Source organism: Dromiciops gliroides, chromosome 2 (genome assembly GCF_019393635.1).
Source record: "Dromiciops gliroides isolate mDroGli1 chromosome 2, mDroGli1.pri, whole genome shotgun sequence".
In the NCBI taxonomy this organism is placed as follows: Eukaryota; Metazoa; Chordata; class Mammalia; order Microbiotheria; family Microbiotheriidae; genus Dromiciops; species Dromiciops gliroides.
Genome location: NC_057862.1, coordinates 512283308 through 512300801, shown reverse-complemented (window position 1 = coordinate 512300801; position 17494 = coordinate 512283308). Strand labels below are relative to the sequence as shown.

The 17494-nt window shown below is 33.9% G+C and overlaps 1 protein-coding gene across 1 annotated transcript in view; it reads left to right on the top strand.

Moving 5' to 3' along the window:
* CSMD1 (CUB and Sushi multiple domains 1) overlaps positions 1-17494 on the top strand; it is a 2580735-nt gene that overhangs the window by 2231010 nt on the left and 332231 nt on the right. Inside the window, 2 exon segments of the mRNA XM_043985743.1 lie at positions 4243-4361; positions 12022-12091. Of these exon segments, the coding sequence (XP_043841678.1) occupies positions 4243-4361; positions 12022-12091 (189 nt within the window).

Genomic DNA, 17494 nt, shown 5'->3' with positions numbered 1-17494 from the left:
GATACTGAAGATATAAATTTTATATGAGCCATTGTCCCTTATGTTGAACACAGTCAAATAGAGGTACTGATACTTACAGAGATTGTAATACCCAATATCACATATATAGTAAGTTCAGAGAGGTACAAAACACAATGCTATGTGTCTGGAAGGGAAAGATTGTTATAATGTAGTTTGCTGATGATTTCTTGAAAGAGCTGACTTTTGATATGGCCTTCAAAGGATGGATACTATTTAATAAATTAGAAGATGGAGCAGAGGGCATTCTAGGAGTAAGGAGAAGTCTAAGCAATATCTTCCATAATTGCCAGGGGGCTGGGGGGGGGAAGGATGAGGGGGCAAAAGAGTGGTCCAATTTGGCTAGAGCACAGAGTGCATTGTGGGGAGTGGTATAAGGTACCTCAAAAGGTAGAGTAATGTCAGTTTATTCCTTTTTAGAGAACCTGCATTAGCAAAAGTTTATATAGTTACAGTCAAATATTTGAGATATTTTCCCCATGTAGGAGGAACCAGAGTTTACATTTATTGTGTGGACTGACCAAAAAATAGTTTGATAAATGCGAGAAAATCCATTTCCATGCATTTGTATTTAAAATTTTTCAAACAATTAAATAAAAACTATTCATGCTAAGAAAAAACAAAACAAAACAGAAGATAGCCTTTAGTATAAATTCCAACTACTATACTATACATTAATTGGATCATCTATACATTATTGTAGGAAGCAATGTTTTATGTCTTTTGTTTTAATAAGTGCCTCATCCTAGCACAGAGATAATCCTGAGGATTTACAGATGATAACAGTGAAGTACATGCTCTGGGGGAACCTATAATACCAAGGTGGACAAGTTTTGAGTTTGGATTTGGCAATAGACTTTATCCAAAGGCTTGTCTACATTAATTCAAAGAAAATCATCACCAGAATTGCTTCAAGGTCATTCCTCTCCTCCCCCACCCCCCCATCACAATGTCTATTAGAGATGTTTGCCAAGTAACAGAGGGGTGGTGAAGGGAGTGTGAGCCCTGAAGAGATGGTGGATTCTTGAAGGATTAAAAGACTTAAACATGGGCCCTATATCCATATTTAAAATTCACATGAATTTCATTGGAAAATCTGATTTTATAATGTACCCTATTTTATAACCTTTAAGACAGTACCTATCTGCTGGCCAAATCCTTAAGAAAAACCCTAGTGTATTTAATTAACATGTTTTAGTGATGAGCGCTAATACTTCCTATGAATGGTCAGTGGAAATTTTTTGCCTTGTTGTTGTGTTGGCTGTGGATACCAGTGATGTTTGGAGGGCATTTTTAGGTAATTGAGACCATCTGGATAATTGTATAATTACACAAGACTACCACGCTTGTCTCATCTTATTATTTGGAGAAAGGAAGTATCAATAGGCAGCAAGTGGGATGAAGTTATCAAGAGGGTTTTCAGTATGGTCATAAATGTATGTGTTTTTTCCTACTAAGGAAGTACATAATTCTTGAGAGATTTACTAAACCAATTCAATTTGTTTTAGATTTCTTGGATCTAGTATTTTGCAGATATTTGTCATCCATTTCCTTTATTGCTTACTTCACAGGAAGCCAAGCTACATGGAGTTTTGTTTTTCATTTTCACCTGTTCTCTAGCCTCTATACCTTAACATTTAATGAAGTATATGTGTCATGGGTTCATAGGAATTTTCTAATTCAGTTCCCTGACTCAGACATTATGGTATTAACATGATTCCTTGGAAAGAAGACTATTTGCTTCCCTTATTTTTTAATCTTAAGAAAAGGGACTTGTTACATTAAATGAAACCAAAATTTGCAAAAAAGCAAACTCACTTTAAAAAACAGAAAGTACATTTGGATATCCAGCTTAAAGCTCTTTTCCTAAAATTTATGATTGTATTTTCTAGAGTGTTCACAATAAACTTAGTGATAATCATCCATTTCAATATTTGTTTTTTGACTTGTTTTCCTTAAGTTATATAGCTTGCATAATAGCATTTATATAGTGCTCTAAAGTTTGCAAAGTGCTTTATAACTATTAATTGATTTTATCCTCACTATAATTCTGGGAAGTAGGTCTATTATTATCCTCATTTTACAGATAAATATACCGAGACAGAGGTTAAATTACTTGCCTACTGTTGTTGCACAGCCATTAGAAACCTATAGCAGATTTTGACCTCAGATCCTTCTGTCTCTACGTCTAACACTCAATTTGTCCATCTAGTTGCATTTGATCATATCATCCAGTTCTGTTACTGCTAAAAATGCTCATATCTATTGATAGAATATTAACTAAATGTTTATCACATGGTACAAAGCTTTTTTCCTTTACAAGGCCTAAAACTAGTCTTGTATTTAATTTCATTCAGTGTTTTTAAAAAAATGTCTCTTACAGACTCCAAGAAACTGATGATGCCTATGGTTGTGTTCTGATTCATAACTTACACAATTTATGATTGGGAGTAGATAAGGTCCAGTGCAATTAGGACACTGTTCTTTTTAAAAGGTTCATTTTATATGCCTTGCTTTAAAGATTAGTTTCATGAGATTTTTTTTTTTTTTTGGTGAGGCAATTGGGGTTAAGTGACTTGCCTAGGGCCACACAGCTAGTAATTGTTAAGTGTCTGAGGCCAGATTTGAACTCAGGTCCTCCTGAATCCAGGGCCAGTGCTCTATCCACTGTGCCACCTCGCTGCCCCAGTTTCATGAGATTTTAAAACCATTTTGCTAGACTAGAAGTTTAATGCCAAGTTTATTAAGCAGCCCAATTTAAAATATCCGAATATAATTACTCTTCAGGTAAAGAATGCAAGAGAGAATTCATATGTACAATGTATAAACTTTTGTAAAGTCTGTGAATTGCAATAGTAAAAAGAACACTTTTTTTGTAGACATGGTCATAGCAGACATCCCTGGTATGATTTGACACCACGCTGCTTAGAATAATGTATTTCATGGAACATATAAGCTGGAAAGATCTTAATGGATATTTTAGTTCTAAATCCTGTATTATGCAAATGAAACTCTGAGTCTAGAGAATGTGGAATGACTTCCACAATCAACTTAGTAACAAACTTGGTAGTTGAACTCAAGTTTTCTGATTTGAGTTGAGTGCTAACTCCTTTATTCCTCACTGCCTTAAAATTTTCCCAGATGACTTTCTTCAGTATCTGAAATTCCCAACATAAAATTCACTTTTGGGGAATAAGGCCATCTTCAATATTTTATAAGATCATTTGAGTCAAAATTTTAAAAGAATCCTAGAGATCATAATGCAACTCTTTCATTTGACAGATGATAAAATTGATGGATAGAAAAGGGAAAGGACTTCCCCTGGCAAAAAGGTAATATGTAGCAGGTCTAGGATTCAAAGCCTGATCCCCTTAATCTGAATCTATTTGGTTTCTCTCTACATTGCTTTGTTTATTTTATCTCTGTTGATTATTTCCAACTTAGCCTTTTTATATCTCATGTATACCTAGTGATTTGCATGTCATCTCTCCCTTTAGATTGTGAACTCCTTGAAAGCAGGGAATTCCATTTATTTATCTATTTATTTATTCACTCATCTATCTAATCAATCAATCTATCTATCAATCTATCAGTCTATCTATCTATCTATCTATCTATCTATCTATCTATCTATCTATCTATCTATCTATCTATCTATCTATCACTCTATCTATCAATCTAATCTATAGCTATCTAGCCTTTCTCTGTATCTACAGTGCTTAGCACAGAGCCTGGTACATAGTAGGTTCTTAAATGCTGGTTGACCTGACTGTGGCACATGTTATATTCCTCCTTTAGAATTTAAGCTCTTTGAGGGCAAGTTTTTTTGTTTTGTATTTTTTTTTTGTATATCTAGCACAAAGACTTGAATGTGGTATACGATTTAAAATGTTTATGGATTTGAATTCTCATTATGAAATTATCTAGGTTAATTTAAGTTAAAATATATTTTATTTTTATTATAATATGGCTTAGGAATTAATATATACAAGTTGTCATAGAATAATGTTATCACTAGAAAGAACCTTAAAGATCCATGAATCCAACCCCTTCATTTTACAGATAAGGAAACTATCAGTTCCATCTGTGAAACTCAGTGAAGTCTAGTTATATTTTATGTTCCTCCTGTAGAAGTAAATGACTAGAAGGGAAACATTGTTCTGATTGAGAAGACGGGGCAAATTGTTCTTAAATGTCTCATTATTTCTGCTTTTGTTTTTGCAGCTGTTGGCCTTGCTGCATGCCAAGAACCAGTGCTTCCTAGCAATGGCATCAAAATAGGAGATAGGTACATGGTGAATGATGTTCTCTACTTCCAGTGTGAGCCAGGATACACATTACAGGTACTCTTCTGCATTTCATTCTCATTGGAAGGGTCTATATTGTGGTCATTAGTTCATTTAACTATGAGGCTAAGGGAACCTGGTAGGTGGATTAGCCTAAATAAACTATTGGCTCTTTGATTTTAATTTTGTAGTTAAAGAATGTGCCATATACATGGGCAGCTGTTCTACTAACATATACTCTTAGTCATGAGAGAAAATAGGTCAGAGTGTATATAAGTATTTTAAAATACTTTTCACTTTGGGAATTTTTTTGTTTTTGTATATAAACAGTTACAAGTTACTCTCACTTTATGAGAGGTCTCTTGTAATAAAATAAAGAAGTTAAGTAAAACAAATAATACATATGTAGTACCTCCCACATCTGTGTTAAAACAAAACAAAACAAAACAAAACAAAACAAAACAAAACACCACAGAAAACTTTTTTCCTTCCCTCTTTCCCTACTATCCCTACCTCACTGGAAAAAAAAAAAGATCTTGTAACAAATATGCATAGTCAAGCAAAATAAATTCCCCCTTTGATTATACACAAAAACATATATCTCATTACAAATTCTCAATCCATTACTTCTCTGTGACAAATAACATATTTCATCAATCCTCAGGAATCATGAATGGTTATTGTATTGATCACATAGCTCATATTGCATCATATTGTATTGATCTTATAGCTTTCAAAAGTGTTTGTTTATACACCATTGTTCTTGCATAGATTGTTCTCTAGGATTAGTTATCAAAGTCCTTAAAACTTCATTTTTTATCATATTGATATAATAGTATAAACTATTCTCCCTGGTTCTGCTCCCTTCACTTGACATCAGTTCGTATAACTTTTCCCACATTTTTGGGAAATCATTTATTTCCTCATTTCTTATAGGACAATAAGAATTCATTGGTACCACTGAAGAACAAATGATTATTAATAGAGTATTCAATTTGTAGTCAGGAAGTCTTTTTTCCATAAACTAGCTCTAGCATTTGCTTTTTGGGGGGACATTGCATTTCCTAGAAATTGTAGTGTCTATTTTATAAATAAATGGAAAAATGATTTTCTAGTATAGCCATTTCTCCCCATGATTCAGCAACACTAATGATATATGCAAAAAGATAAAGTTCTCCTGCCTGATGCCAAATTTCAAGCTCATGTTAAGAAAATCAAAGGGTTTTTTGGTATCTATGAAGTTTCTATTTCCTAATTCTAAACCATATTAATGCTGAAAATCTATTCTTATACTCACCATTTAAAAAAATTTTTTTAAACAAACAATAATCTCATGGTAACTACCATAAGTAATTTTAAAGTTGTCTTGTGTCAACATTTCCATAGTAAAGGATATAATTATTTCAAAGTTAATTGACATGAAATAATAATTCATTTGGAAAAACAAAAAGTCAACTCTATCAATGGAAATAATGAAAACAAGCCTAAAGGGGGGGAGCAGGTAGGTGATGCAGTGGATAGAGTACTGACTCTGGAGTCAGGAGGACCTGAGTTCAAATCCAGCCTCAGACACTTGACACTTACTAGCTGTGTGACCCTGGGTAAGTCACTTAACCCCGATTACCTCAACCTCCCCACCCCCCCAAAAAAAACTAACAAAAAAAGCATAAAAGATGGAGGTTTCACAGCACCATATCTTAAACTGTATTATAAGGCAGTAATTAGCAAAACTATTTGGTACTGTTTAAGAAATAGGTAGATCTGTGGAATAGAGTAAATATACAGTTTACACCAGCAAATAAACATAATAATCTTGTGTTTGACAAGTGTAAAGACAAGGTTGTGGGATAAAAATTCATTATTTGGTAAAAAAAAAATTGTTGGGAAAACTGGAAAGAAGTATGGCAGTCAATTGGGGAATGGCTGAACAAGTTGTGGCATATGATTATGATGGAATACTATTGTTCTATAAGAAATGATGAGCTTAATGATTTTAGAAAAAAATGGAGAGACTTGCATGAAATAATGAAGAATGAAATGAGCAGATCCAAGAGAACATTGTATACAGCAACAGCAATATTGTTTTAAAAACATCTTTGAGTGAATGTTATTTTGACTATTATAAATACCCAAATTAACTATCAAGGACATATGAAGAAAGATACAATCTGCATCCAGAGAAATGTGTTATTGAAAACTAATTACAATAAACACCAGTTTGGGGTAAGCATATTATTAATTTATCAATATTATGCCAGTAAAGAATTGACAAAGTGTCTCCCTAACTTCTCATGATCTCAGGCTGTGTGGTAGAGAAAGCAGGGAGAAAGCTTCAGCATGCCAGTTAGTGCAAGCAGGAGAAAAGTTCCCAAGAGACCCATATGGTCTCCCAAAGAGACAGCATGTGGTCTCAAGAAGACTGAAGAGAGAGCCAGAGAGCCAGAGATCACGTGGTCTCAGAGAGCCTAGAGAGAGATCTAGAAGATCTTTCTTGGTGTTTTCTAAAGGCTTTTTTATCCTTTTTTGAAAGTGCAGGTCATTATATATATATATATATATATATATATATATATATATATATATATATATATATATATATATATATATATCTCAAACAAATCTAATTTATTAGCATCATTCAACTCTATTGGGTGACATGACTTGGAGTCCATGCAGCTAGGTGGTGCAGTGGATAAAGTACTGGCCCTGGATTCAGAAGGACTTGAGTTCAAATCCGGCCTCAGACACTTGACACTTACTAGCTGTGTGACCTTGGGCAAGTCACTTAACCCTCATTGCCCAGCAAAAACAAAAAACAAAACAAAACAAAAGAAATGAAGTCCAGGGATGACATCAGCAAATGTAAGGCTCCTGATTGCAAAACCTTTCATCTAGGTGTGATTTAATTCCATCAATCCTTTAACAGTCTAGACAAAAGAATCTTTCTCCATTCCTTTTGTTCACTTGGGTTTATTTCAGATGAGATTTGATGAAGTCTCTCTAGGATACTGAAGTTTCTGGAGTTGGGGGGCAGGGGTGAAAGGACTGATAAAGTGATCTCTGAGTCCCCTAAGAAATCAAAATTATTAATAATTCTTTTCACACAGAAAGAACCGATAAATAGAAGGGGGTTGGAAGAAAGGAAGGAAATAAAAGAAATTACATGATAATTTTGTTGTACATTTGAAAGGAATAGCAAGTTGTGCATAGCAGATTTGCAGTTTTATGTACAATCATCTTTTTTATTGTTCTGTGTTACAGAAATGCTTGTTTTATTTCATATATTAAAAATAAATTAAAAAAAAAAGAAAGAATATACACCGCAGTTGGTTCTCATTTGTCAGTCTATGCTGTTTGTGTCAAACCCTAGATAAGTACAGGATCTCATCACATGCATGACTACTTAAAAGAGATCATTCGAAAAAAATATATAGATATTCAGGAAAAATAAACAGTTGAGCCATGCCTGTTGTTCAAACTGAAAGCTTTATACAAACCAATAAATAAATGTCCTAGCTAAGATTCTTAGATTCAGAGCTTGAAGGCATCTTGGAAGACAGCTAATTCAGTCTCTCATTTTACAGATGAAAAAATTGAGGCCCAGAGAAGTTAATCTCTTGTTAAAGGTAATATGGGTAGAATATTACAGAGATAGAATTTGAACTGAGATGCCCTAACTATAGATCTGGTATTTTTCTAGAAAGGAAACACCACTGAGGTTCTACTGAGTTTAATTTATTTTCTGCATATTTGTTGGAGAAAATAATCGTAATTCATAGCCACATGATTGTGCCAATAGACTGTAAACCAGAAAAAAAAATTGAGAAACTTCACAGAAAGCATATTAGCAGCACATAATAAGTCCATGATTGTGGATTTGATCATGGTAATGTAAATTTGCTTTTACTCAATTCTATGACCAAAGAATGTATGTTAAAACAAAAGATATTAGTGGGGAATAGTTCAGTGGAAATAGTGGAAAAACAGCTGGTTATCTTCCTGATTAAAAAAAAAAAAGCTGATTATCTTCATATAATGTCTCATAGCCTTAGTATTCAGAAATGCTATAATTCTATGATTCTCATTAATCTTTCATTACTGTCACTAAAAGACTATTTGATCTAATTTTCTTGCAAAAGACTTTGAATACTATGAGTCACCGATCAAGGAGTCAATTGAACTGGACACATTTTATTTTATTTTTTCTGTCTGTCTATCTATCTATCTATCTATCTATCTATCTATCTATCTATCTATCTATCTATCTATCTATCTATTTTTGCAGGGCAATGAGGATTAAGTGACTTGCCCAGGGTCACACAGCTAGTAAGTGTCAAGTGTTTGAGGCTGGATTTGAACTCAGGTCCTCCTGAATCCAGGGCCGGTGCTTTATCCACTGCACCACCTAGCTGTCCCCTCAGTTTTTATTTTTATTGAATTCTTACAGCATAAAAATATATACTCATTCTCAATGTGTGTCAATTTAGGGATTAAGGTCATCTAACTTTTCAATGTAAGAAATGAAATAATGAAAGAAAAACTATCAATGACATCACACATGTCTTTTATCAAGGAAAACATCATCATCATCATCCTCATCTCCTCTTTCTCTTTTCTTTCTCTTCATCTTTCTCTGCTCCTCCTTTTTTCTTTTTTTCCTTTTCCTCTTCCTCTAAGTCCTTTTAGTTTTCTTCCTCTTCATTCTCTTCTAATTCTCCTTTTCATACCATATTTTCTTCTTGTTCATTCTGTTTATATCTGTTTAGTTTCTTTTAGCATGCTTTTTGCAAACCTTTTTTTCCTCCTTTCATGAGACTCTTGTGTCCTTAGAAAATAAGTAACGAAAGGTTCATTAGAAAGAGTATTTCGTGTAACAAATTGTTTAATATGCCATGTTCAGAGAAAGGCCTCTGGACTCACACCTGCAAACCCCAAACAGGCTATTTACTAGCTCTGTTGAAATGCAAACTGGGCTATTTTTCCCTTCAACTCAGATTCTGAGTTCACAAGCTGCTGCTTTCATGAGAATGAACATAAAGGATTCTGGGTTTTTTCCCCCCTTAATTGCAAACATTTGGGAACTTACACTTAGAAATTAATGCATTCAAAATGTTAACATGCATAATAATAAAGCATGTTTTCTCTGTGAGTCTTATTTCCTTTCAATGTTAGCTTTCATATTAATTTTCTTTTTTCTTTTTTTTTGGACTAGACTGTGATTTCAGTCCTGTGGAGAACTCTGGTGTAAAAAATAGCTCTACATACTCATCTACAACTTAATAGTGCCCCTAAAAGGTTAAGTGACTTGTCCAGGTTCACACAGCTCACATATTTTAAAGGCAGGATTTGGACTTTCCTGAGGTTATAATCTGATCCAGCTAAGGCCAGCTTTCTATTATCTATCACTGCCTTTCCCCATTTCAATACATGTTGGAAAAAAGGGGGTGCAGGACATATACAGTGTTGTTCATTGGATTTTAAAGGTCCTTTGGTGATATAGGATAAAATACTGATTGAAAACTCAATGTATGTCTTCAAATTCATGAAAATGGTACTTTTATCTAATTTCTATAGGCACAGATATATTTTAGTCACTTTTAAAAAAAGAAAAGAATTGATTTTCTGTTCTAGAAATATCATGCTGACTAAATTCTAGTTGTCCTTCAAAACACGATAGCAGACGAAAGGGAACTGATAAACTATATTTTTTTTTACAAGGTCATATTCTGATTTTGATTCTTGCAAGATCTTTAGGTAGAATCATCAGGAACATTTTTCCATAGCAAAATCAATAGCAGACCATGAATTGGATTCATAATAACTGAGTACTTTATTTTTGTTTTCCAGCAGAGGTCTTTTAAAAGCTTTTGTTTTGGGGCGGATAGGTGGCGCAGTGGATAAAGCACCGGCCCTGGATTCAGGAGTACCTGAGTTCAAATCCGGCCTCAGACACTTGACACTTACTAGCTGTGTGACCCTGGGCAAGTCACTTAACCCCCATTGCCCTGCACAAAAAAACCCCCAAACAAACAAACAAAAAAGCTTTTGTTTTACTTGGTCAAGTTATATGTCTCTGTAATTCAGTGAAAAATGTATCATGCAACTTTTTTCTAAGGTAGCTATCATGTGGCTGGGTGCAATACTCAAGGACAATTTATAATGTAATCTTAAAACATACGTATATGTTCATTTAACTTTTGTTCAAACAACCTTAAAAATATGTTGAGTGTGAGTATTGAATATTCATTGAGGCCAAACTTAGAAAATCTACTTGTCATTGGTAATTTCCTAACTTGCCAACACCAAATATACATAGGATTATTTAACAGCAATTAAAGTCTTATTTTTTAACTGTCTTTGCATGTGGCATATGGAACTTCACAAGTTGAATAAACATTGTAGACAAATCTTTATATGTAGCAAAAAATTAGAACAAAAATGTTAAATTCAGTTTTATTATTATTTTTTTCATTACTGTCACAGGACAAATAGGTGGTAGGGGTACTTAGGTATTCCTCTGTAAAGAATTATACACTCTCACACAGTACAATTAAAATTAAAATGGTCCTTTATTGGGCTCTAGAGCAAGTGACCAAGAGGGAAGGAGATGGCTTAGAGACATTAGAGATATATGAACTTGCTCAATTTGTTTTTTCTGGTTTACAATCTGTTGCCACAATCATGTGGCTATGAATTACAATTATTTTCTCCAACAAATACGTAGAAAATAAATTAGACTCAGTATAACCTCAGTGGTCTCTTGTTACCTTTAACAAGGGATTCACTTCTTTGGTCCTCAATTTTTTCATCTCTAAAGTGAGAGATTGAACTAGATGTCTTCCAAGCTTCCCTCAAGCTCTGAATCTAGGAATCTTAGCTAGGACATTTATTTATTGGTTTGTATAAAGATTTCTCCTCTGAGAACACAAGAAAGGCCAAAGCTTTTATAGAGGATAGACAACCTGACAATGGAATGTTCCTTTTGGGGTGGGCTGGGGAAAGCTTGAATGAGAAGTGATGGTCCTGACTTTTAGAGTTATCTCTGTCCTGGGTGCTCAAGTAGCAGCCATGCCTAATGGACTTATTTCCCCTTACATTTTAGGTGTGTCCATTTGATGGTATGTTTTAAGAAAAATGCTGAATAATCAATGGAATAGATTTTTGAAAGGTGACGTAGTTTCATATGCCCAGAGAACTGAGACAGAGACAGACAGAGGAACAGAGATAGAGAGACACAGAGGTAGACAAAGATAGAGACAGGAATAGAAACAGAAACTGAGAGACCTCCATTGATCCCAAGACATTTCATTACAATTTACAAAGTTGCCTGATTTTACAATGATGGCCAGGAGGAGGAAGAGAGGAGGGGGAAGAGAAAGAGGGGGAGGAGGCTTAGTTTCCCTGATTTGTATTTAGAACATAATTAGTAACTTGCGTTATATACACTGATGAAATACTGACATTTTGCCCTTCCAATCAGTTGAGTATCTTGGAATAATTTTCTCTTCTGTAAGTGGTAATAAAGTCAGGTAACATACCTAATAACTTTGTCTAATTCAAATATTGCATCTTAGGTAGTAGAAAAATATGCATAATAATTTTTACTTAAAGGTTTTAATAAAATATTTGTCTTATAAACTACAACTCCAATTTTATGAATGGGGAGAGCCTTTTCTATTAAATTTTCAAATTATTGAATTAATTTTCTTTTAAACAGGGTCGTTCTCATATTTCTTGCATGCCAGGAACAGTTCGACGTTGGAATTATCCATCTCCCCTCTGCATTGGTAAGATTTTATATTCTATATTTTGGTGTAGGAATATGTCCCTAAGAAATAAAACTGAAGAAACCAAATTATAGCTCAGAAAGTTATTTAGCATTAGACTCAGAAAACAGATGCAAACTTAGCAACCTTATAAAACATCTATTTTGCACAAAACTCTTTGCTAGACTCTGCCAGGAATATCAAAATTATAAGATCTGGTCCCTATCTTCATAGAATTTTACAGTACTGTAGAAAAATAAGTCACAGATTATGATCACACAAAATATTGAATGATAAGTATGTTAGACAAGTACACCACAAAGGTCCAATGAGGGAGAGAATTACTAATAAGAAAAAGATGGCTCTTGAATTAGGGTTCAGAGGATGACTGAAAATTCATTAGGTAAAAGGAGGAAGGAGATCCCAGGCACCTGGTATAGTGTGAGCAATGCCCTGGAGGCAGTAATATACTTTCCATTCATCTCTTATTCATCTAAAAATCTTTAGCTTCCTTCCATTCTCAGGTCAAGCACCACTTTTTACATGAGGACTTTCCTGATACACTCAACTGCTAGGCTCCTCCTATCTGAACCTATCTTGTTTTTGTTCCGAATGTATACTTAGATATGTATATTTTATCTTCCTTGATAGAATGTAAGCTCCTTGAGTGTCAGAACTGATTCTCTCTCTTTTTTTTTTTTTGGTCTGTGTATCCTTAGTTCAAGTACAGAATCTGACATACTATAGATACCTAATACACACACACACACACACACACACACACACACACACACACACACACATACATTTATCCTACAGGGCAGATCCTAAGTGAAAACTTTCTTAATTCTCTCAGTTATTAGTTTTTTCCCTTTTCCTTAAACTGTTATATATTGACTTACCTGGTTTTTGTTTGTTTGGTTTTGTTTTTTAGTAACTCCCTGGTGGAATGTATAGTCTATGGAGTCAGGGACTGTTTTTCATTGAAACATAAGCATTTTCATTGAAACATAGGCAGTAAAAGTGTATTAAGTACCTACTATGTTTAATAAATACTTATTAAAAAGAGGCAAATTAAATTAATTTTTCTGATACCTGAGAATGATTATTTGATCATTAATGGAGAAGATAGATTGTAGAAGTGATAGCCTTGAGGCAGAAAGATCAGTTAGTAGTTTAATATATTCTTAGTAATAAAATATTATTTTATGCTTCATTTTGTTAATGCACGTTATTATTCTTACATGTTTAACACTTTTTTCTGAGTAGGAATAAGCTATCTGCCCTATATCTGGACAAAAATTTTAAAAAAAGAAAAGCTGAGTCTAAAATAGAGATTGGAATGGAGAGGAGGGGCCTGATATAAAAAAATAACAAAAAGGTGGAAATGATAAAACAACTTATTTAATGAGTGTAGAGAATATGTTGCAAGAACTATACATGGACTCCAAGGTTGTGAACCTGAATGATTGGGATGATTGGTGCTTCCATTAGAAGAATAGGAAACTAGAGCAATGAACACCAGGAAAGACCTAGTGCTTCCCACTCTTTTCTACAGTTCTTAAAAACAAAAACAAAAACAAAACAAAAACAAAAGAACTTTTCCCCTGAGGAATTTTTTCTCTACACATGAACTGGATCATTATATTTATCTAAACTTACATTAAAAAAAATGCATTTTCAAACCAGAACACCTAATTGACTTGTTAATTTTGAAATGGAAACACTTTTCAACAAACATTCCTAGATTTTAATTCAACTTTCAAATTTCATAAAAAAAGGTTTAGTTTGGTTGCTATATACACTTAATGTCAAAGCAAATTTGATTTCATGAATGTTTATTTAAATGCACTGTGCACTAGCAAATTATAGTTTAAGGATAATCATCTTTGATGAAAACCATTTGCTCATAACACCTACAGCATATAGAAATGTTATAGAAGCTGAGAATCTTAAATGATTGCAATTCTGGATGTAAGACTCATGATAATTCATGGGAAAGCTAACAAATGTTAGTCTACACATTGAGTTACCAATATATAGTAAAGGAAAGCAACTACTTTGGGCTTATTTTATATCACCTACCTCACAGAGTGGTGGTGAGGATAAAATGAGATTATAGATGCAAAGTCCTTTGCAAACCTCAAAGTGCTACCTATAAATGTGAGCAAATATTATCATCGTATATTTTTGCCTGTAGTCATCATAGAAACAGATTTAGAACTGAAAGGGGCATTAGATATCACCTACCTTAAGCCGCCCCCCCCCCTCCATTTTACATATATGGAAACTGTAGCTGGGAGATTAAGTGACTTGCTCAAGGTAATTCAGGTCCATACCTTAATTCTACAACTTTTCCCACTGTTACATGAATATCACAAGGCAAGATGACCACGTCCTAAGAAATGTTTCTTCTTGCACCTGAATACATGTTAAAACCAAGTCTTCCATATCCTTTATTCACTTTCTTGATGAAAACCTGTGAGCCATCATTCAATACAGTTACAAATTTATCTCATTCACTTATAGTGAGAATGGCACTGTGGATATGTGTGTGTGTGTATATATATATATATATATATATGCATGTATATGCTCACATGTGTTCATACACATATATACATATTTGCATATAACACACATATATTACATACATACATGTATATATGCATTCAAAGTAATTAAATACAAGGTAGTTTGGAAGAGAGGGCACCAGCAGTTGAATGATGGGGAAAGATGTTATGCAAAAGATGATATCTGAGTGGCAGCTCATAGGAAGAGATGGACTCTAGGAGGGGTAGGTAAGAAAAGAATACATTTCAAGGTAATGACTAATGCTAAGACAGATGGAGATGGGAGATGGAGTATCTTGAGTAAGGGAAAATAAAGAAGTGCAGTTTGGCTGGATTGCAGAATGAAGGAGTAATGTCCTATGAGTGTGGAAAGGCATGTTGTGTGGAATGGAGGGTGAAAAGGCCAGATTGTAAAGGACTTCAAAAGCTAAATCTGTGACTGTATTTTATTTTTAAATTAATAGAAAACCACTAGAGTTGGTTGTTCAAAGATTCTATGTCACACAATGCATAGAATGCTAGACCTGGAGTCAGGGTGACCTGAGTTTACTAGCTGTAAAACCCTGGCCAAGTCACTTAAGCTTTTTCAGCCCTAAGTTTACTTTGCAAGGTTGTAAGATCAAATGAAATAACGTGTATAATGCTTCTTGTACCTTCAAATACTATATAAATAAGAGCTATCATTATTGTGATTATTGTTGTTTTTATGGGAATAATGTAGTTAAATTTGAACTTAAGGAAATTGTTTTGATAGCTGTGTGTAGAAAGGCTGAAAGCAGGTAGAGACTTGAGGAAGGTAGACCAATTAAGAGGCTGCTAAAAAATTAGAAAAAAAGTTGATGAGGGCCTGAACTAGGGGGTAGCTGTATGAATGGAGCAAATGGGTCAGGCATTATAAAGGTTATGAGTTGACAATTGATTGGATAGTTATCAGAGCAGTTGATAATTAGCACTGACTTTCCCCTCCTTATATCTAATTTGTGATTAGATTGGTATACAAACTTCTTCTATTAATGCAGATTAGCAGCTATTCTGCAAATTATAGTTTTAAAGAGTTGACTAGGGCACTGAGAGATTAAGTAGCTCACCCAAGGTCACCAAGCCAATAGAGGTCAGAGGCTGGACTTGAATCCTGGTCTTCTTGTCTATAATGCTGGCTCCCTTCCACTGTACCATTCTGGCATTCGTTAGATAAAGTTTATCACATTGCCACAATTAATGCTACATGAATCCTCCTTTTAAAAGAATAGATCATGTTTTTACATATATTTTGGACAATAAAATTCTATTTAAAAATCAAAAATCAAAAAAAAGAATAGCTCACATACAGTGTATCATATGAGTTTTATTTATGCTATGTCATGCCATGTATTATGTCATATCACTTATTTATGTACAAAATAGTATTAAGCAAAATCTTGAGGCTCTTTATAAATATTTATTAGAGACAGATGGGAAAGAATGCTGTCCCAAATGTCAGAGGACATTTGAATTCCACCTGACACTACTTGTATAACCTTAGGCAAATCATATAACATGTAAAACTAGAGGGTGAGATCATGTTCTTAAGAACTCTTTCAATAGCTGCTTATTACATAGGGCTGGAAAAAGGTGTTATCCAGTATCTATGTCAGGAAAAATATGAGCTTCTCACTTAATAAGGACAAATGTTGGACAGTCCATGTCATTTACACAATGTCAAGAATTCTAGATGAAGAATTCCAGTATATTAGGTGTGTTCCCTGTGAAGGGAGTATGTGAAGGGAGTATGAGCAGGCATTATTTTTTATAGATATATGTATCTACACATATTTATTACCTTTATGTATTGTAAAATCATTTTAGGGAAAGAATTATGCCCTATGTGTATTTGCTTTTCAGCTGTGGCTAGCAAATTACCTTGAGCATTTGATGGTGTCAGTCAACACTAATTTATTAAGTGCCGGCCATGTGCCTTGCTAAGGCACTGAAGTTACAAGAGACAAAATGAAAATTCCTGACGTCAGGAGCTTATGTAGTAGAAAATGCATTTTAAAATGAATGTTTTAATTTTCAAGGTAGTCATACTGGTAAATTGTATGCTTATTTCTATTATGAAAAAATTAGAGCACTATGCAAATATAAGCTTGTTGTTAGTGTTATTATCATATTGCTATAGCTATAGCTCAAAACAGCTTCTTTTTAAAGCCATTATATAAGTAGCACAAGAAAATTAATCTTTGCCTTTGGAATAATAATTTATTAAAAAAAAGCTACCCAACTTTGTTAAGGCTATTTGCCAGATATAATGCCAAATGAGACTTTTTAGCTAATTCCAGAAATTAAACCTAGCTTCACAGACTGAAGTTTTATCATTATTGAGGATATTTCAAAGATTATCCTACAGGCTTTGAAGGCAATTCCAAAAGAGAGGATTCAAAATGCTTTTGCTCTATAATGGCATTCCTTTAATATGTTTACAACTTCTAGGTATCTGCTCTGAAAGAGGCAACATTTATTTGTTGTACATACATATCCTGCTATTCATTTATTTTTTTTTAACAGTCATTCTGTGTGGCTCTAAAAACACAAGCAAATAAATGAACAGAGATTGATACTTCTAATCTAGCCCTTAGCTTTTTTAAACTATGAGTTGTAACTCCATATGGGGTCGCATAACTGAATGTGGGAGTTGCTGCAGCCTTTGTTCCAAACACACCACATGTACACTTTGCACTACATATGCCATCACAGGGTTGATTAAAAATTTCTCTGGTGAAAGGGGTTTTGAGTGGAAAAGGTTTAAGAAGCCCTGATTTAGGCTTCTATCCAAACCGGTCTCCTGAGGAAGAAAGTAGTATGAAATCACCAC